The sequence below is a fragment of the Protopterus annectens genome, chromosome 1.part1 (genome assembly GCF_019279795.1).
Source record: "Protopterus annectens isolate FY-2018-M chromosome 1.part1, PAN1.0, whole genome shotgun sequence".
Taxonomy (NCBI): Eukaryota; Metazoa; Chordata; order Ceratodontiformes; family Protopteridae; genus Protopterus; species Protopterus annectens.
This window is the reverse complement of record NC_056726.1, coordinates 1,009,971,405-1,009,994,258: the sequence shown is the minus strand read 5'-3', so window position 1 is coordinate 1,009,994,258 and position 22,854 is coordinate 1,009,971,405. Positions and strand designations below refer to the sequence as shown.

Sequence of the window (22,854 nt, the reverse complement as noted above, 5' to 3'; positions counted from 1 at the left end):
CAACTAAATTTCAACTTGAACTCAAATCATGTAACTGGACAAAACTAAAGTTCCTTCCCTTGATGAGGCAGTGTCATCATTTAACAATTCATTCCTTACTATACTTGACTGCATGCCCCTAAACGCTCAATAAGAATTAAAACTCAACTAGCACCCTGGCTAACAACAGACACCAAAACCAAAATAACAACTAGAGACAAAGCGTGGGATAAATAGCACTACCAAACTACCCTAGATCGTATCAAATTCCAACAACTTAGAAATGAATGTAAAAATGCCATCATACTAGATAAGAAAAATTACTTCTACAATCTGCAACATAAACATCAGAATAACCCTCAAAAGTACTGGGCAGGCATAAATAAACTTCTCCAACCAGGCAAATCCACTACTCGACCCCAGGAACATTATCTGACAAGAGCCAAGAAGATATAGCCAATTCATTCAATACTTTCTTCACAGAAACCATCCAGTCATTAGCTAACCAACTTTCTCCTCCCCACACTTCTATAAACACTATACCCGACTCACCACTCTCTTTTAACTTCCAGCCAGTGTCCACATCCTTTATCAGATCCCTTTTGAAAAAAACTGAAGCCAACCACCCTTTCAGCCGATCTTCTGCCGGCTGAATACCTGCAAATTGCTGCAGATGTCGTAGCCTACCCTATCTCAATCCTAATTAACAGAACCATAACCGAGGCCTCAATCCCCTCAATTTGGAAAATTTCCTATGTTATTCCACTCCACAAAGGAGGTTCATCCACAGAACTATCCAACTATAGACCTATAGCCATACTATCACCACTTGCCAAAATTATGGAAAAGTGCATGCACAACCAACTAATGCTCTATCTAACCCAAAATAAACTACTCACAGACTCTCAACATGGATTCGGACCCCATCATAGTACAACCACTGCCCTCCTCTCTTTTACTGAAAACATTAATCTTAACCGGAATAATAAAAAAATATCCTCCGCTCTCTTCCTGGACCTATCGAAAGCCTTTGATATGGGAAACCATCAGTTACTTCTATATGCTTTAAAAACCCTGTATCTAGATACTCCAGCCCTTGACTGGTTTCAAGCTTACCTCACTGGGAGACAACAAGCAGTAATGTGGCAAAACAAGCTCTCCTGCCTACTACCAAATACCATAGGAGTTCCTCAAGGTTCCATATTAGGACCTCTCCTCTTTTCAGTCTTCATAAACGACATCCAAACAGTCATCCCTGAAGCCACCTGCATTCAATATGCAGATGACTCTACTATAATATGTTCCAATGCCTCTCTTGCAAATCTACTAACTACCACCCAACATAGCTTCACCAAAGTCGAAAACTGGCTTGCCAACCATCTCCTGATCTTAAATCCAAACAAAACCAAGTTACTTCTCTTCTACCCAACCAATAGATCTCAGACTGAAAACTTCACTATAAAATCCAATAATGGGACCATCATCTCCCCAGACACCTATACAAAGCTATTAGGAGTAAACATTGACAATAAACTCAGATTTGATATACATATCAACCAAGCCATTAAGTCAGTCAACAAGAAACTTGGGACCCTATATAGAATTAAAGCCTTCCTTACCCCGAATGCCAGTGCAGCCACAGCCCGTTCACACCTTATCTCTACCCTACTATATGCCTCTCCTGTCCTCACTCACCTTAACAAATCTGATCTGGCCAAGCTCTCATCCTGCTATAATCACATTGCCAGGTTCGTTACAGGCCTACCCTACAGAACACACCACTGTACTAACCTGAAAAAGCTTGGATGGATAGAATTCCCACACCTTCTTCACCAGTCTCAACTCATAGAGGCCTTCAAAATCCTTAAACAACCTGAGAATACCCCAGCACTAAAAAACTTAATGACTCCCTACTCCAATCTAAAGCTGCCTTCGCTCAGCAAACAGACTCCTTGTCCAAACAACTAAATCTCTCAACCTAGGTGGTGATGCACTATTTGCCAACACCACTGGTAAAATGTGGAACTCTCTCCCAAATAAAATCACGCTTGCAACTTCTCTAAGTCAATTCAAAAATAGTCTAAAACTCCACTTCACACTGGCTATGTCCTTGCTCAAACCCAGACTAGCTCTGTGCCATTAATTAAAACATAAACAACTAGCTAAGATGATAAGTACTTTGTATACTGTGATAAAGAAATATGTATCCTGTCTAACTCTATGCCATTATACTGCCTACCATCCTTGCTAATATGTTATTAATGTTACATTTGTAGTAATCTCAGAAATAGTAATGGCAGTCTTGTACTTGTATGTAAATGGCCTATGTTTTTGTTTTCTTTCAGCTCATTTACTGTACCTAATTATCAATGTAACTCTGTTGGAGCTTTTCTCCCCGGGCCTCCGCTGAAAAAGGGCATGTATCCAGTCGGACCATCCCAGTTAACAAATGTAAAATAAAATAAAAATATAAATAAATAAATGTGGTACACGTCAGTTTAAGAATTCAGAAGCAATAATCAGAACATTTTTGTTGAATTATGCCTTCAGGTGATACTAATTAGAAGTAATTAGTGGATGTATAATAAAAAGTTTTTAAAATATCAATGAAAGAAAACCCTTCCCAGTATAAACCTGGTTTTGGTTGTTGGTTTAAAAAAGCCTATTTCCTGCATCACAGAGTAGTGCTTTTACACAAACTGCACACTTAATTTGAAGAAGCTCCTCAATTACACTGCATTTGTGAAAAGGCAGTTAGATGAATATTTTAAATTACTCAAATGCCTCAAAAGATAAACCACATGATTTAACCCAGAGAGAGAAAAAAACAACCTACATGAGACTTGAAGAAAAAATAAAGGGGGAGGGCAGCAACACTGTGTATTCTGATTAAGGCATGGAGAAAAAAAGTCTGCTCCGTTTCCTTTTCCTTCAAAGTTTTATCTTTAATTTTAAATATACATCACATCCTGGGAAGACATAGCTACATCCATGTTTATCCCGTGTTTTTTTTTTTTTTGCACGGCAGCTATAAGGACCCATATGGGCGAGTGAAGAGAACAAGAGGTAATGTCCTAATATGGACAGGCAAGCACAAGTACATCCACTGGGAAGGATATTGCAGAAAAGGTTGATAGGACCACTAGAGGCACTCTTCAAATGCAGCCTCAAAACAGTCTATGTGCCAGGTGAATGGAGGGCTGCACTGGTCATTGCTCTTCATAAGGGTGGGCCATCAACTGACTGGGAACTACAGACCTATCAGTCTAATATGCAAAGCCATGGAACAAATTATCGTGGAGGCAATCAACAAGTACACTGGCAACCTAAAGACACTGGACCCAACCTAGTTTGGCTTTGTTAAAGGAGGGTCTTGCCAACTTAACCTGGTAGATTTCTTTGAGAGGGCCACCATGGCTATGGATGAGGGCAAAACGGTGCATACTGCCTACCTTGCCTGGCCAAGGCGTTCGATGCAATACTCCAGTCAAGTATTGACAAACTCGCACAATGAGGCATAAATCCTTACAGAACTTGCCAGACTGCCAGCTGGCTCAAAGATAGGACCCAAGAAGTCAGGATAAGTGAGACCACCTCTATAAAGAAACCGGTCACCGGTGGAGTTCCCCAGAGCTGTGTTGGGTCAGCAACTGCTTGGCATCTACCTCTCAGATGTTAATGTCAAAGGCCTTTGGCTCAACAAGTTTGCAGATGACAGTAAAGTCGGAGCATTCTTTGATTAATCCCCAAGACACCAACATCCATGTTTTTTTTTTTGCATGGCGGCTAACACAAAGAAATGTCTGGTGTGAAAACCACAGATTAAAACTCAATGCAAAGAAATGCATTAGTGCCCTTTGGGAAATAGTCCACCAAAGCTAATTGCTTCATCAATAAAACACCCTTAAGAGTTAACCTGAAAGTTAAGAATCTGGGAACATACACAGACAGTAACCTGGGATTCGACCAAGATAGCAAGAGAAATTACTCTATGTCACTCAACTCATAAGCAAGGGGTATAACATCCAAGTCCAATGAAGTAATAGTACCACTCTACTCAGCCCTCATCAGACCCAAAGTCTCCCTTTGTCATATACCTACCCAGGCACTAGAAACAGCTGAAATGCTCCCAAAGGCTCCTCACCAGGAGGATCCAGGATTTAAATACCGGTCCTACACAGATCAGCTTTAGGTACTATCTCTGTACTCAGTATCTTACAGGTTACTGAGGCACAATCTATGCCTACCATATGAACATCCTCAGATTCAGCTCTGATGGATCTCTTGGACATCTGTAAGACAAACAGCGCAAGAAACACAAGATCCAAAGACCTGAACTATGTCTGCGACAAACAGAACCTACTGGAGGGACCAAAAAGAGTCTCGAAGGATCCCTGCACCAAGGGAAAATCATGCCCATCTATATGAAGAAGAGCTTATCCCTGACCCTATTCAAAAGGAACCTCGATCACTGAATGGGAAATCATAAATTCACACGTGGTTTGCCTCCCATGTCTCTGACCAACAGAATTCAATAGTAACTAAATTAATCTCCAACTAACACACCACCCCATAACCTTTAGCTATTTCTTTACTAACACAGCCGCTCCATATTGGCGTCCAAGGAACTCTGGGACAAAACTGGGATGGATTGCAGATCTAGGTTTGTAAAGACCCTGATGCTCATAAGCCTAGTATAAACCTATGAACCTAAACGAAAACAGTGACTTACATTCACTAACTGATACACAAGACAGGCATTTGCCAGACAACACAGCCTGGTAATGTAGGTGCTGTTGTACTGATGGTGCCTCCAGTTGAATGTCATTTCAGATTCATCACAGTGAGAAGCTCTTCCATTCTGCCAAGCAATACTTTCTGGTTACAAGAAACCTAGCATCCTCCAGTATGAGCAGTATGCCTGGTGGGAAGCAGTCCTAGTGTGAGATCAAGGTCCTAGGCTCCAGGATGCAAGTTTAAGTCCATTGAGAGGTCGGTGAACTAGTTTGCCCCAGATCCCACCTACAGAGTCAGCAGGAATCGTGGTTACCTGTAGTATCTGGGATTCCTTCTCTTTGTGTTAACTTGCCTTAGTTAGTAAGGGGCTCTAAGAACTAGGGATACCCAATCTTCACTTACCTTTACAACTACATCCAGGGGAAAGAACAGTGCTGAAAAGTACACAACAGTCCTAAATTCCAACTAAAGGATAAGGCATTATTCCACTTCATCTTGCTTGTATGGGCAACCTGAACAGAACTCCAACCCCTCCAAATAAAAGAAAGTTATGTAACTACTACAACGACAGATCCACATTGTCTTCTTCCATCCTTCTCAACCCGTGGGTTATCAGTTCAAACTCTGATCCAACACCGGCACTCAGAATCTTCAGTCCAGGAGCTCCACCTGATCCATCACAGGCACTCTTCGAATCTTCAGTCCAGGAGCTCCACCTCGTCTACACATAACTCCCTGCTTGGTCTTTCCTTGGGTAAAGTTTGCCCCATAAATGTTCCTAGAACCATAGGCCATATGAAAAAAGTGGCAATTTATGCAGAAGACAAGCCAAGGGCAGAATAAGGACTCTCACACACACAGCTTCAAGGTCAGACCGCAAGGCCAGTCAGGGAAGACTGAGCAAGGGATGACTGGGAAGGAAAGTAGGCAATTTTTAGTTATGTACTTACCATAACTTCGGATGTATGGGATCCATCTCGCCTACATTCATAACTGATGGGTTCGGAGCCAATCCATCGGCTCCGACTCGGCCACTATATACAAGAACGAAGTCTCTAATTGGCTGGGCTACCCCTTATCCTAGAATGCACCACACCTGCTTCCCCAGATCTTGTTTGTTCGCTTTCATACCTACATCCAGACACAGAGACATACCAGCAACTGTAACAAACTAAAGTCCTTCAAGAGAAAAACTCAGTAAGTAGCAACATTCCCTCTAAATCCAATGGGAAGGGGAAGGAGGCGAGTGCAGTATGAATGTAGGCGAGATGGATCCCATACATCCGAAGTTATGGTAAGTACATAACTAAAAGATGTAATGGGATCCTATCTCGCCTACATTCATAACTGATGGGATAGCGTCCCTAGCACCTAAATCCCGGGTGGCTCATTGGAAAACACTTGGAAATTAGGCCCTCTCTCGAACAGTTAAGTAACACAAGCTTGACCCCAGGAGAGAAGTGGCTGAAGCTTTTCAAAGAAGGGCCTGAACTGACTACACTCTATCCGGTAATTGCTAGGGTTTTATCTATACCACCCTCAAACGCATTTGCAGAAAGAGTGTTTTCATTGGTGAAAGGTAAATGGACAGATGTGCGAAACCAATGTAGTGTGGACTTATTACCGGATGAAATGTTGTGACTTTTACTCAAATATTATTTCAAATCGGGCCCTTCAAGCCATAAAATCAAATTCAAAATACACTTTTAAAAAAAAGTGATTTATTGTACTAGGGTGCAGTTCGTAATTTTGTGTTTTTCTTTGTTTAGCATTAATTTGTACTAGGGTATGTAGTTTTGTGTTCTTTGCTTTAGCTTTAATTGACAAAGTCTTAATTTTATACTCGGCTTGTATGTGGTATGTAGATTTTTTAAGTTTTCTTTCTGAATAGCAATGGATGGTTTATGAATTTTACTTTTTAAATAAACAAGTGTCTGTTTAATGAGTAGTGTGTTTTTAATTCCTTTAAAGTTTATTGTTACAACTGATTAGTGTGTGTGCAGTAATAGTTCACTTCATTTAAATGGTTTGAGTTTTCAGTATGCTGTAATGTCACAATGTTGCATCCATAACTAATACTGCATCTCCTTTAACAACTATGGTGACGTCGTGGTGGGAGTGTGGCCAGTGTCATGTTAAGGTGGCAACCCTGCCCCAGCTGTACTTGCTAAATATTACTTCACAAATACCAAAGAGTATTTTCTTATTTAAATTAGCTTCATACTGACTTAGAAAAAAAGAGACACACTTTAGCTGAGGTACCTCAGTATCTGCAGAAATAGTAAAATGCTGCAGTGTCAAGGTACCTTGGGTCCTGAACTTTAGCACTCAAGGTTACAGTTTCAGCTGCTTGCTTAACAGCCATATAGTTCTGAATCGATCATCAACTAAAAGGATGTCTGATATCATGACAGGATTATTTTCTTGAAGTCAAACTTTATCTGCTCTTGCAGTTTAATTAACAACTTAATGGACTGAGGGCAAGATAAAGTGCCAATAGTGACCAAGAATCACCTGGGAGTATTCCTCACTGGATTCTTACATTTGGAATTGTAACTTCTTTTTCAGGGTAACTGTTCATAGTAACTACCACAATATACCAATGTGTAGTAAATGTTATGCATCCGTAAACACTCCATAATTCAGGAACGTGAAATGCTATCAACAGTTTTTTTAGTAATGTATCCACCGCATACCAAAGTTCAGACCCCTTTTGCTACTCTCCATTATGGTTTTAACAGACTATGCCCCTTAGCTCAGCACACTTTCTTTTAATACTTTTCTACATGTCAACTATTTTTTTTTTTTCCAAACGAGTGTACTCTCACATTCACATCAATCCCTGCATGTGGTTTATAAGCTGTTCAACTACCCTTTGAGGGCACACACGTTCAACCCAAACAAAAGTACACGGGCTTCCCTGTTCAGGAAAAATCCTGCTTGCCATAGGCCAATCCTTGCGTACATAACTTATCGGCATTACTCTGTTCTGTTTGCCTGTAGTTTCAATATGGCATCCTGCTCTCACACTGTGTCTTAAGGTCTCAGAAAGAAACTAACCTCAGATCAGCTAGGGTTAAAACTTTTCAAAACAATGGGAGGAAGCTTTACTTAAAATTGACTCTGCCATATGGAATATGCTTACGGATAAACTTAAGAATACCCCTAAACTCAAGCTTTGCACCAATTTAGGCATAAATGCTGTATGTTGATTATCCCTTGACCCAAGTTAAACCTACAAATGTCCTAATAATCAATGCTTTTCAAGTTTATAATGCCACAGTTCTTATAAATCCTTCTTTTTATAACAGGCTGAACCCTCTATATCTACCACTTGCCATTCTCTTTGCCCCCCCTACTATTCCATCACCCTCTTTTCTCCTTTACCACACTTTCTACAGTTACTGGTGAATTGTGTTTTCTCATGACCCACAAAGTGTACCAATTATAGCGAGCTCTTCCCTCACACACTAAGTAAAACCCCAAACCCCTGCCTATTAAATATAAAAGCACTAAGATGCATTCCTCTTTGGCTTAATACTGCTGAAAAAAATTTGTATAAATAAACCAGACTACCACTATTTTAGTTAATATTGCTGTCATCAGTGCATACTATTGCTGAACTGCCAGAGTTCACATTAAGTGAAAAACAAAACAATAACTGTACAGTATACTACTACTCAGACTGCAACATTTTTATTTTGATATTTGTTTGCCATGCCTACATCATGGCTGAAATAGGCATTTACATGACTAACAAGCAAATAAAATGAAGACATTGCCTTTTCTCACCTGCCTTCCGACATTTCTAGCCCCTCAACTTCACTCATGGCTTCTTGCAGCTCATCTCGGAGCCGTTGAATCTCTGCAAGAAGCTCTAGCTTCCTGCGGCGAATGTTTTCCAGTTCCATTCGTTCATCTGCGGTCAGGTCCGGAGGATCTGCAAATACAAAAAGTTCAACTTCTCATATCTTGTTTCAGTGAGAAAAAACAAAAAGTTAGCTGTCTACAAATTAACTACCTAACAGTATGGCTGACAAGAAGCTATCCTTCATCCTATTCAAGCAATAACCATTAATGCACCGGTCACGTATGTAGAAATGACATCTGTCTCCTAACCTGACACACAGACACACAATATGAATTACAGGTTACAGCTACCTTCCAAAATGCACACACACAGAACTGTGCTATTAGAATGTAGACAAGTCAAAATGTTGACAGAGTTGAGTGGACCGGTACTGGGGCTAGGAATGGGTTTATGCAACGGTTGGCAGGTCAGGGTTAGGGTACAGTATAGTTAAGGGGACAGCTTCAATGTTCAGCATATTTGCTACTGCATGTGTCTTGTGTCTGAACCTGTTTTATGTAGTGGTAGTGTTACGGAAAGTTTCCTTCCCCCAAGATAAAGTACACAGCTAGATAGGGGCAGGGGTGGGGGCTAAGGTTAGCATGTATGACCCCTCTGCACCACCTTACTAATGTGTGCTAACCCTAACAGTGTAGATTACCTTAGAAAAATCCTTTCAGTAACACTTCCACTATTCAAATAAACCACACCCCATGGTATACATATGATTTAGAGGTGCGTGTGTGTGTCATTTTGGCATATATTTAGTATAAACTGATCACAGATGTAAAGTGTGTGTCTGCTTTTTTGCGATTAATTTACTGTGAGCTCAGGTGTTTTTATTTATTTATTTTTTATCTATATTATGATTGTCTCCATTTTGTTGTAGGTTTATAGGTAGGTACTAGGCTTAAGTAAGCCTAGCCAATAAGGTTCCCTGGCTTTTGCCACCCAAGAAAGTTAATTTCCTGTGCCCCTGTTGAGCAGAGCCACAGAAGTGATCCCCAGGGTGCATTTCCTATTTCCCATCCACTCATCAAGATTTTTCTTGAAGAGTGCTAATAAGGATCTTTGCTTGACATAGATGGGTAGCTTATTCCAGAGTATAGGAAGTCTCTGGGACAGGAATCTATCCCTCCATGTCCCGTTCATTGTGGTGACAAGGTTTAGGTCCCTAGAGCGTGTAGCTTGGAGGGATTGGGATTTCTTTAGGTGCAGCATGAACAGCAGCTCTGGGTTCAACATAGCTTTATATGTTAAGCAGACATCTACTCGGAGTAGGCGATATGCTACAGAGTAAAGCTGGAGTTTTTTGAGAAGGTCAATGTAGGGCATTCTGTTTGAGGCCAGTAATCCTGTTTGTGAGGTACTTCTATGGCCTTTCCAGCTGCTGCAGATGTCTTGTGAGGTACATTCCAAAAGGGGCATTGTACTCTATCATGGGTCTAATAGATATATATATATATATATATCAAATCATATATCTTCATCTTTCGGCTTCTCCCGTTAGGGGTCGCCAAAGAGGATCATCTGTTTCCATTTCTTCCTGTCCTCTGCATCTTGCTCTGTGACACCAACCACCTGCATGTCCTCTCGCACCACATCCATGAACCTTATATCTTAGGCCTTCCTCTTTTCCTATTACCTGGCCAGCTTCATCCTTAGCATCCTTTTCCCAATATACTCTGCATCCCTCCTCAGCACATGTCCAAACCAACGTAATCTCACCTCTCTGGCTTTGCCTCCAAACCTTCCAACCTGGGCTGACCCTCTAATATACTTATTCCTAATCCTGTCCACCCTCATCACACCCAGTGCAAATCTTAACATCTTTAACTCTGCCACGTCCAGCTCTGACTCCTGCCTTTTCGTCAATGCCACCGTCTCCAAACCATATAACATAGCTGGTCTCACTACCCTCTTGTTGACCTTCCCTTTCACTCTTACTGGTACTCTTCTGTCACAAATCACTCCTAGCACTCTTCTTCACATCTCTTCCACACTCACCATTACTCTGAACTGTTGATCCCAAGTATTTAAACTCATTCACCTTTGCCACCTTTACTCCCTGCATCCTCACCATTCCTCTATCCTCCCTCTCATTCACACACATATATTCTGTCTTAGTCCTGCTGACCCTCATTCCTCTTCTCTCTAGGGCATATCTCCACCTCTCCAAGATCTCCTCCACCGGTTCCCTACTCTCACTACAGATCACAATGTCATCTGCAAACATCATAGCCAACGGAGACTTCTGTCTGATCTCGTCTGTCAACCTGTCCATCACCATTGCAAATAAGAAGGGGTTTACAGCTGATCCTTAATGTAATCCCGCCTCCACCTTAAATGCATCCGTCATTCCCACTGTAGACTTCACCGCTGTCACACTACCCTCGTACATATCCTGTACCACTCTTACATACTTCTCTGATACTCCCAACTTCCTCATACAATACCACAACTCCTCCCTAGGCACCCTGTCATATGCTTTCTCCAAGTCCACAAAGACACAATGCAACTCCTTCTAACCTTCTCTATACTCCTCCATCAACACACTCAGAGCAAACATTGCATCTGTAGTGCTCTTTCCTGGCATGAAACCATACTGTTGATCACTAATTATCACTTCCATTCTTAAAGGACCACTATGGGCAAACAATGAAAAAACATATATTTCTTTTTATCTTGCCATGATTTACTGCACTTCCTAAAGCTGTCTGCAGCAAAAATAAGTGCTCATTCCTAATTTTATTTTTTTTACTCTTGTCTGCCCTCATGGGGACAGACACTGTGATTCCTTTGGAAAGCTAAATCTGTCTCAATGCACAGACTGTGACAACAAATAGCCCTACCATTTGTTGTCAGACTAGACTTCCATTCACTTAAAATGGACCACCTGAAAAAAATGCCAATTTTGAGAGTCTGCAGCTCATGTGTCATTGACTGGTATGTGGCACTGTGCTGAGTTTTACAAATGCTGTTCCTATTGATGTACTACACATTCTCTGAAAGAAAGTGTCAACAAATTACCAAGATAAAAAAGACTTTTCACAAGGAGCAGTTTTGCAAGTTTCAATTCCTGGCCAAGTTACTGCTCCCATCTCCCCTCCTTCAGTGGGCTACAGTCTCACATTTCCAGCTTGGGTAGATTCAACTGTTTTGTCAGCTTTGCATGACAATAGACATCAAAAAAATCACAGCCTGGTGTGCCACTAAAACTGTTCCCTTATATGTCTCTTCACTTCTGAATAGCATTTCCCCAGGAATAATAAAAAAAAAAAAAAAAAAAAAAAAGCACACACATCAGTCCAGAGTTTGGGCCAATCTATCCATTTCTTATTGTGCACAGTAATGCATTCTGGCTGCTGACATGGTTATCTTTACATAGTTCTCTTATAGCATAACTTGAACTTATGGTATTCGATGCCAAGCTTTACAACAGTTCTCAGTTTCTTAACAATGACCTCCCAAGCCTCTGATGTGACCCAGTACTTTGTCAATATACTGTAACTAGATACATTAATACAAATATTTGTGCACATATGACACGTACAATAATACACACATACCACCATTAAAACAAGATAAATGCAATATAAATCATATTAATATAGTTATGATTTCTAGTTTATGACCCTGTTTGTCTATGGAAACTTCTTTCTGAATTTATGTTCAAGCAGTTGTATATTTGTTGTATATTATCTTGTTTAATTGTTTCTTAATATTCTAACCACTGTGTATGCTACATCAATTGTAAAACTCTGATTTTACTCCTTATATATTTTCTATGCTCTTTGTACAAAATAGCTATGTTTTTATAATTTATTTGTATTATTTTTTATAATTGTTTACTATGTATCTGGAGCTGTTCTCCCCCAGCCTCCGCTGAAAACGGTCATCTTGCGTCCAGTCGGACTAACCTGGTAAACAAATGGAAAATGAATAAAAAATAAAATATACTAAGAAAAATCAATCAATATACCAAGAAAAATCCAAAACTTAAGAAAAAAACACAGAAGGAAGGAAAATGTTTCCTTGATGCCGTCATGAAAATCCCACTCACTTATTCAGATATTATGGGCAAACATATATATATATATATATATATATAATATATATAATATATTAGGCAAAACAACGTACCCAACACACTAGTCATAGGTGACTCTATAGTCAGGCACACTGATGTCCCACTTACCAGGCGAAACAAGGAGAAGGTTACGGTCAAGCTGCCTGTCGGGTGGCAAGATCTGCCACATAACCCATGCACTCGGGTCACTCCACAACCAAGTACAAATATGACTCTGTCATTGTCCATGTTGGTGTGAATGACCTGAGACATGCCTCCCTGAACTACATGAAGAGAGACATGGAAGAGCTCTTCGATCTTGTAGCCCAGGGAGGTTTGACCCTAGCCCTGAGTAGCATTCTGCCATCGCCCAGAATGATACCGTAGTACAAGGACAAAATGATTGACTTCAACAATTGGCCAAGCTTCTGGTGTCATTCTAAGGGGATCCAGTATCTGTCTGCCTTAGACAACATGGTTGACAGACCATGATGCTTTGCCAGAGATGGCCTGCACCTGTCACCCATGGGATTCCAGATACTGGCTAAGGCTCCTGCCGCCCCATAGTGCCTTTTTTAGACAAGTTTCACATGTAACAGGAACAGGCAAGCAAAAACTGAGGGTAATGCTACTCAATGCTACAAGTCTAAATCTCAAAATGCACTCACTCAAGGCACTCCTTAAAATGGAGAACATCGATACCTGTGCAGTAACTGAGACCTGGTTCAAGGCTCCAAAGAGCACCCCTGCACTACCAGGCTATAACTCATACCACACTTTTTGGCCACGTAACCTGGACCGGAACACCAAAGGTGGAGGTGTGCCCATATTCATTAAGGATATCCACACATCCAGGCTAGATGCTCGGCATAATGCATCAGAGGTTATCCAAGTGCAACTAACTCTGGGCAAAACTGCAATCCAAACTGTAGCTTGCTACAGATCCCCCATCATGCCCCAGGATTCCCACTCCTCTTTTCTTGATATACTGGAAAATATTAGGGTTTAAACACTCTAATAATGAGCGATTTCAACTACCCCACCACTAACTGGGAAAACTACTCGTGTACCAACTCCTTCGCTCAACGCTTTCTAGAATTCATAAATTCCAGTGCCCTGGATCAACTTATCCACACCCCCACCAAGGGCAACAATATCCTAGACCTAGTCATTACCAACATATGCAACTTAGCCACACCCGAAGTCAACTCCTTGTTGGTCAGATCCAACCATAAGCTAATCACCATAGATATCCACATCCCGCCCCCACCCCACATTAAGGAAATCACGGTAAAAAATTCTCCACAGCCAACTTCATGCTTCTTAAGACAGAAGTGGCAAACTTCATGACACCCATGCAGACAGCCAATACAGTTACGACTGCTGAATCCTACACAAATGCACTCTATAAGCACTTACATGAGTGCATGGATCGTGCTATCCCAAAGAGAACCAAGAAGCTATCCTCCAAAAAAATGAAGCCAATCTGGTGGCCCCCTGCCATAAACAAACTGTACAACAGAAGGAAGAAAATGTTGCAAAAGAGAGTAAAATCCCATGAGTGGTGGAGCTCCCTGGTCAGCCTCCATAACACGCTGAGATCCCTTATAAGAGCATCCAAAGCTAGCTATGAAAATAAAATCGCCACTGATTCTAAGGACAACCACAAAGCATTCTATACCTATGTCAAGTATCTCAATGGCAACACCCAGCTCTGCTCTGAGTTACAGCAAAACTGCATGAAAATTACAGAACCAACTGATAACTGCCAACATTCTGGCAGATAGATTCAGTGCTAACTTTACCACCCTCTCACACCCTAAAGGGCCAATATCTATACAGGAAGAATGCAGAGTCCCTGTAATCACAACTACACAGGTAAAAGCTGCACTCTCCAAAGCCAAAAACACAGCATCCATGGGACTGGACAACATCCCAGGCTGCGTTATACACGAACTTCAGAACGAACTGGCTCCCCACCCTAAGCAGCATGTTCAGTCATAGCCTCACATCAGGCTTTGTGCCCACTGAATGGTGCACAGCAACAGTTATCCCACTCCACAAAGGGGGAGCCACCACTGATCCCGGGAACTATCGTCCTATTAGCCTGATGAGCTTGGTCTGCAAGGCCATGGAACGTATAGGTTCATAGGCAGGTACTAGGCTATCGGCCCTGGGGCCTATACAAGCCCAGCCAAAAAGGTACCCTGGCTTTTACCACCCAAGAAAATTATTTTCCTATGCCACTGTCGAGCAGAGCCACAGAGGTGATCCCCGGGGTGAATTTTCTATTTCCCATCCAATCATCAAGATTTTTCTTGAAGAGTGCTAATGAAGAGCTTTGTTTGATATAGATAGGTAGTTTATTCCAGAGTATGGGAAGTCTCTGGGACACGAATCTCTCTCTCTCCAGCATGTCCTGTTTATTGTGGTGACAAGGTTTAGGTCCCTAAAGCATGTAGCTCAGAGGAATTGGGATTTCTTTAAGTGGAGCATGTCCAAAAGCTCTGGGTTTGACATAGCTTTGTATGTTAGGCAAAGATCACCTCTGAGTAGGCAATATGCTACGGAGTAAAGCTGGAGTTTTTTTATAGGACAATTTATAAATATTGCACTTACAAACTTAGAAAGTTGATGGACAGGTTTTGCATTAGAGTGAATTTTCTTAAGGATATGAAGTCTGAAAATCAAATGCCTGTCAACTTTCTGACTTCAGTGTTCAATGAGTTGCAAGTGAGTTGACAGAAAACTGCAATTTTATGAAAAACGGACAAAAAATCTGGACTTTCTGTGAAAATCTGTACTGTTGAGAGATATGGATGTGAGTCTTGAACCAACACCCATCAATCATTTTCATTTGTTTGCCAAAGCCATTACAGCAGTGTTTTGCAGAGAGGTGGGAAAAGCCTTAAATTTGACTGGTATGTTGTGTGGGTAGCTGTGTTTGTGGAAAGTGGAGGTGTGCCTTTTTAAGTGTGGTGCGAATGTTATGGATTATGAAATGGAGAGATTAAGAGTTAAATTGTGCTCGGTGAAGTTCCTAGCAATTTCATCACTGCTTGATTCAGACATATACATTCCCCTGTGTTTGTCAGTACTATGTTTGAGGGCATTGTTTGAGTGTAGTTTCACTGCTACAGCTGCTGCTACTCTTTCAATACAAATATCTGCTTTGGAAGTTTTCTCCAGGAGTCTGTTGCTGAGAGGATGAGAGACATGCTACAGGTATACAACTAAGACAAACTAGATAAAGCAATAGTAAGAAAAAGTAATAGGTCACATCAGAGGCTTGGGAGGTCATTGTTAAGAAACTGAGAACTGTTGTAAAATTTATCATTAAATACCATAAGTTCAGGTTATACTATAAGAGAATAACTATGTAAAGATAACCATGTCAGCAGCCAAAATGCATTATAAGTTGAATATTTGACTGTGCACATTTTAAATGGAGTGGGAGGATGGCATGATGGTTAAGGTGCTTACCTTACAAAGACAAGGTGCAGGGTTTGATTCTCACATGGGGAAATTGGCTAGGCTTGAAATGGCCCACAAGGGTAGTTAGCCTAGTACTAACCTATGAACCTATGATAGACTGGCCTAAACTCTGGACTGATGTGTTTGCTTTTTTTTTTTTTTTTCCTGGGAAATACTATTCAGAAGTGAAGAGGCATAGAGACATACAAGGGAACAGATTTAGTGGCACACCAGGCTGTGATTTTTTTTTATGTCTATTGTCATGCAAAGCTGACTAAATAGTTGAATCTAGTAAAGCTGGAAATGTGAGACTGTAGCCCACTGAAGGAGGGGAGATGGGAGGAGTAACCTGGCCTGGAACTGAAACTTGCAAAACTGCTCCTTGTGAAAAGCCTTTTTTATATCAGTAATTTGTTGACACTTTTGCAAGTTTCTTTCAGAGAATGTGTAGTACATCAGTAGGAACAACATTTGTAAAACTCAGCACATACCAGTCAATGACACATGAACTGCAGACTCTCAAACTTGGCAGTTTTTTTCAGGTGTTCCATTCTAAGTGAATGGAAGTCTAGTCTGACAACAAATGGTAAGGCTATTTGTTCTCAGTCTGTGCATTATGGGACAGATTTAGCTTTCCAAAGGAATCACAATGTCTGCCCCCCATGAGGGCAGACGACAGTAAAAACAAAATAAAATTAGGAATGAGTACTAATTTTGCTGCAGGCAGCTTTGGGAGGTGTAGTAAATCATGTCAAGATAAAAAATATGTTTTCTTTATCATTTGCCCATAGTGGTCCTTTAATCTAGCTTCCACTACTCTTTCCCACAACTTCATGCTGTGACTGACCAATTTAATCCCTCTATAGTTACTACAGCTCTACACATCACCCTTTATTCTTAAAAGTCGGTACCAAAAAATTTCTCCATTCCTCAGGCATCCTCTCACTTTCCAAGATTTCATTAAACAATCTAGTTAAAAACTCCACTGCCATTTCACCTAAACACCTCCATGCTTCCACAGGAATGTCAGCTGGACCAACAGCCTTTCCATTCTTCATCCTCTTCATAGCTATTCTTACTTCCTCCTTGTTAATCCATTGCACTTCATGATTCACTATCCACACATCATCCAACCTTCTCTCCCAATCATTCTCTTCATTCACCAGCCACTCAAAGTACTCTCCATCTGCTCAACACACACTCCTCGCTTGTGAGTACGTATATATATATATATATATATATATATATATATCTCTATACACACACACACACACACACACACACACACACACACACACACCTATCAGTGTGGAAAAGGTTACAAAACCATTTCTAAAGCTTTTGGACTCCAGCGAACCACAGTGAGAGCCATTATCAACAAATAGAGAAAAAGTACAGTTTTGTACCTACCATAAATGTAGATGTCCGATAGGTATGCATCTGCAGTCCTAACATATGGGTTGTCCTGCCTCAGGCAGCCCTTGGTCGGCAGTTCCAAAGTCTGGGTCTGGCCTCGGCTGATGTCGCACTTCACCTGACGTCATAGCTGCTGTGGTATAAAGGCATCAGCCGATGCCATTTTCCTCAGTGTTTCTTGCCCCAGATGCCAGGTGCCCTCTAGGAAGGCTAAATTTGGATAAATGCAAATAATTCCAAACAGTAGAGAGCAAAAATTATATATATATATATATATATATATATATATATATATATACACACACACACATATATACAAAAACAAATACACCATAATAATTTCCCCGAGCTAGCTAAAAGAGGGGTAGGTACCCTAGGAATACCACAGAGGGGAAGGAGGGTGGGTAATCCTGATTGCAGATGCATACCTATCGGACATCTACATTTATGGTAGGTACAAAACTGTACTATGTCCTTCAAGGATGCATCTACAGTCCTAACATATGGTTAGAATACCATAGCCAAACTGGGGGAGGAGGCACTAAGATAAAGATGGTGTAGTCAAGATCCCTTGCAACACAGCAGTTGCAAAACCTGCTCGGGATCTGGAGTATAAAGGAAGGTTATAATGCTTGGCAAATGTATGCACGGAGCTCCAAGTAGCAGCTTCTAAAATGTCTTTGGTAGCCACTCCTCGTAGGAAAGCTGTAGTGGTGGCTGTAGCTCTTGTGGAATGAGGTCTGATATTTTCAGGAGTTGTCTTTCCATGAAAAGAGTAGCAAAATCGTATGCAATTTCCTATCCATTTTGAGATTGTCTGTTTTGAAATTGCTTTTCCTTGCATTCCTGTTGCATATGCTACTAGAAGTTGGTCAGTTTTCTGTTGGTCTTAGTTCTGTCCAGATAGTAGCGTAATTGCCTGTGCACATCAAGGTATGTAGCATTCTTTCCCCCCATGTTCTGTGGGTTGGGGAAGAATGTAGGTAAATGAATCGCTTGGTTCAATGATACTCTGGAGACCACTTTTGGCATAAAGGTAGGGTTGGTTCTCAGAGACACTCTATCCTGATGGAAGATAAGGAAGGGCTGTACTGCCATTAATGCCTGTAATTCAGATACCCTTCTTGCTGAAGTGATTGCTAGCAGGAAAGCAGTTTTCCAAGACAAGAACTGTAAGTCTGCTGTTGCTGCTGGTTCAAAAGGGGGAAGTGTTAACTTTTCCAGCAGAAAGTTGAGATCCCATGTAGGTACAGGTGGTTTCCTTGGAGGCTTTACGTTTTTTGATTCCTCTCAAGAACTGTCTGAGTAGGGGATGAGAGAAGACAGGAGGATCCATGTTGTATTCTGCTGAGATTGCTGATGCATGAATCTTAATGGAGGAGTAGGACAGGCCATTGTGGAACAGTTCTGCTAAGTATTCCAGGATGTGTGCTATGTTCGCCAATGAGACATTTTCTCCCTTTGCTGCACTCCAAACGAGGTATCTTTTCCATTTGGCTGAATAAGTTTTCCTTGTGGAGGGTCTGCGAGCCTCTAGGATAATGTCCTTAACCCTCTGAGACAAATCTGGGTTATTTTGTTTTATGCAATATTCCAAGCAGCTAGCTGCAGTGTTTTCAAGTTTGGATGTAGGATCTTGTAGTTGTTCTGTGTCAGAAGTAAGGGACATAGAGGTAGAGGCCATGCGTGTGTCCGAGACATGCTTCTCAGTAGCGGGTACCAATGTTGCCTCAGCCAGTCTGGAGCTATCAGGATTACCCTTGGCTGATCCTCTTTGATCTTCAGTTGGACTTTGTACATCAAAGGAAGAGGTGGGAATGCATATGCTGTCAGGTTTTTCCAACTGAAGGAAAGGGAGTCCACCCTCCAAGCAAGTGGGTGGTATGCTCTTGTGCAGAATTTCTTCAATTGGTGGTTGTGTGGGGAGGCGAACAGGTCTATCGCTGGTAGTCCCCATTTCTTTGTTATGGTTTTGAAGATATCTGGATGCAGCATCCATTCGTGAGCATCCGTGGTAGTTCTGCTTAAGGTGTCTGCTAGTGAATTTTCTTTTCCTGGTACAAATCTGGCCTGAAGTTGAATGTTGAGATTCAGGGCCACATTCCACAGGTCCATTGCCATCCGGCATAGAGGATATGAGTGTGCACCTCCCTGTTTGTTGATGTACCACATGACTGTGGTATTGTCCGTCCTTATCAGCAGGTGACCTTGTTGAAGGAATGGTCGGAATGCCTGGATTGCATGTTTCACTGCCAGCATCTCCTTTAGATTTATGTGTAGATTCAGCTGGTCTTGGGTCCATAGGCCTTGTATGCACTTGTCCACCATGTGTGCCCCCCAGCCTAGGTCTGAGGCGTCCGTGGTGATGGTCTGGATTGGATGAGGTTTGTGGAAAGGCAGTCCTCTGTTCAACTGACAGGCCTGAGCCCACCACTGGAATTCTTGCTTCAGGCATGGAATTATTGGAATCTGGGCTTCTAGACTGTGCTTGTGTTGAGACCATACATTTCTTAGGTACCATTGCAACTTTCTCATATGCAGCCTGGCATGCGGAATCAATATTATGCAGGATGCCATGTAACCCAGGGCTTGCAGGACTTTCCTTGCAGTAAGCTGAGTTTGTGTTGTTAATGTCATGAAATATACTGGTAGTTGCTTTTGTTTTCTTCTGTGAGAAAAGCCATCTGAGTTGATGTATCCAGTTCTGCACCCAAGAATGTTATCCTTTGGGATGGTACTAGTCTTGATTTTTGCATGTTGACTGTGTATCCCAAAGCTTGCAACAGTTGTATGACCTTTTCCAAATCTTTTGTTAATTTTGCCTTGTTGTCCGCTTGTATTAGGCAGTCGTCCAGGTATGGGTAAATTTGAATTCCCTGAAGCCTGCAATGAGCAATTACTGATGCCAGGCATTTCGTGAATACTCTGGGCGCAGTAGATAAGCCAAAGGGCAATGCTGAGAATTGATAATGCTCTGATCCTGCAAGAAATCTGAGGTGTCTTCTGCAATCTGGTCGTATAGGGACGTGCAGGTATGCCTCCTTGAGATCTAGAGTCACCAGCCAAGACTCCTTGCCTAGCATGGGAAGAAGTTGCTGGAGGGTCAGCATTTTGAATTTTGGAACAATGAGGTATGTGTTCAGAGCGGACAAGTCGAGAATAGGTCTCCATTGATTTTCTTTTCTTGGTACAAGGAAAAGCCTGGAGTAAAATCCTTGGCCTTGTTCCATAGGCGGTACCTTTTCTATAGCTCTCATCCTTAGTAAGTTGTTGATTTGTCTTAGAGCATCTGTTTTTTGGCTTGGTGGTAGGTTTGGCATTCCTCTCTTTTTTGGTAGAGTGTGGAAGTGAAACCTGTAACCTTTGTCTATTGTTTGTAAAGTCCATTTGTCTCCTGTAATGTAATGCCAGTTGTGGGAAAATAAAGCTAGTTTTCCGCCCAAGGGTGCTTCCAGTTGTTCCCTGGTAGGCGGAATCAGAGCCAAGTCATTGTGTCTGTCCAGTGGAAGTGGATGTAGTTGAATCTGTGGCAGTACTTCTCTGGTTGGTAGGTTGCCACTGACGTCCCCTGTAGGCACCCCTGGATTGACCTCTGCCTCTTGGGCGTCTATTTCTGCCTCTCTGTGCTCTGGAAGTGTCTGGAAAGGACCAATTCTTCGAAGGCCAATTTCTGCTAAACCTCGGAGGTTGGACCTGTAAGAAATCCTTGACTGTTTGGACAGATTTTGCTTTTTCCTCCACCTTCTTTAGAACCTCCTGAGCAGGGGAGCCAAACAAACTTTGTTTCTCCATAGGAGCATCTAGGAGTTTTGACTTAACATGGTCTGGTAAGGATTGTTCTTTTAACCAGGCATGCCTTCGAATCACTGTTCCAGTCATAGCTGATCTAAAGGAAGCCTCCAGTGCATCATAGCCACATTTTAAGAAATGGTTACCAACCTGCTGAGAGTTATGTACCAAATCCTGAAGGGACTTGCGGTCTATAGGTTCAGGAGAGGACAGTTTTTTATTTAGCTGGTCTAACAAAAATTCCTCGTACTGAATCATGTGAAATTGACAGTTTAAGGCCCTGGCCGAAAGAGTAGCAGAAGTATAAACCTTTTTACCCCATCTCTCTAATGCTCTAGATTCCCTTTCAGAGGGGAGAGGATTTTTGGCAGAGGCAGCTGCCATAGCTTTAGGGCCCTGTGAAATGGTTTCAGGATCTCCCACAGGAGCCTTATACAAATGGTAGTGTGTGTCCGGGACCCTGTAATATCCGTCAGGCTTGGCAGGGGCCGGAGGAAGAGAATCAGGGGCAGTACAGGCATCATTGTATGCATCATCAACAACTGTTAGTACTGGAGGAATGGCTAAAGGCCTATGCTGTGGTAAGTGTAAGAAGGTCCTTAGCCTTTTCCTTGAATCTGAAAAATCCTGGCCCTGCCATTGAAAGTGTTCCCTCATAGCATGTAAGGTTTCCCCAAAAGAAAATTCTTCAGGAGGAGAGGCAGAAGGAATGGAGTCTTCTGCATCAGAGTCCTCATAAGGAGAATATGGGCCTTCCTGAGGGTCTGAGATATCGGGAGTCATCCGAGGAATAGTCTGTGGAAACAGGTTCCGGGGGTTCAGTCCTAGGCCTCTTCTCTTGAGGGGGTTGAGAGGCCCTGTCTGGGTAAGGTTGGGATCCCCTGATCAGAGAAATGAGATCCTCAGCCAGGCTGAGCATTTGAGAACTAGAGGTAGGCCTGTGTGAGGGGAATTTTAGCAGGTAAGGCCTTAGAAGATTTAGCTGCTTTAGCCCTGGCAAAAGCCTTGATAGACATAGATGCAGGGGGTCTAGCAGCCCCACGTGCAGGGGTAAATATGTCTAAAGGAATAGTATCTGACAAATCCTGGGTGCTTGCTTCTGTAGGCGCAATTTCTGTAGCCGATTCAACCATGCTTTGTGAAGCCTCTGCTACCGGAGGCCTGTTTTCGGCCGAAGGAAGAACCAAGGACTCGGTTTCAGCCGAAACCGAGACACTCGCGGTTGGCCTAACCGTGGTTTCAGCCGAAACCGCGGACCGTGAGTGTCGGTACTTTTCCTTGCGTTTTTTAGCTAATTGTGCTGTCGGAGTCTCCGACGGCATTTTGTAAGCAAAAGCGGGACCAAGAAACTCCTCTGCAAACTCCGACCGACATCTAAGCGTCCGTCGGTTGAAAGAAGCACAGGCTAAACAAGCTGATACGTCGTGGTCCGGGCCTAAACAAGGAAGGCAGTAAGAGTGGAAATCCTTATGAGGTATTGGTTTCCCACAAGTTAAACAATTATTTACTTTGTCTGGCATCGGCTGAGGCAAGAAAGAGT

General features: G+C 42.0%; 1 protein-coding gene across 1 annotated transcript in view; it reads right to left on the bottom strand.

Annotated features, from left to right (window-relative positions):
- The window catches only part of CYTH2 (cytohesin 2), a 1,422,969-nt gene that overhangs the window by 1,137,124 nt on the left and 262,991 nt on the right, over nucleotides 1-22,854 (bottom strand). Inside the window, exon 2 of the mRNA XM_044079709.1 lies at nucleotides 8,509-8,656. Within this exon, the coding sequence (XP_043935644.1) occupies nucleotides 8,509-8,656 (148 nt within the window). The remainder of the gene's footprint in view (nucleotides 1-8,508; nucleotides 8,657-22,854) is intronic.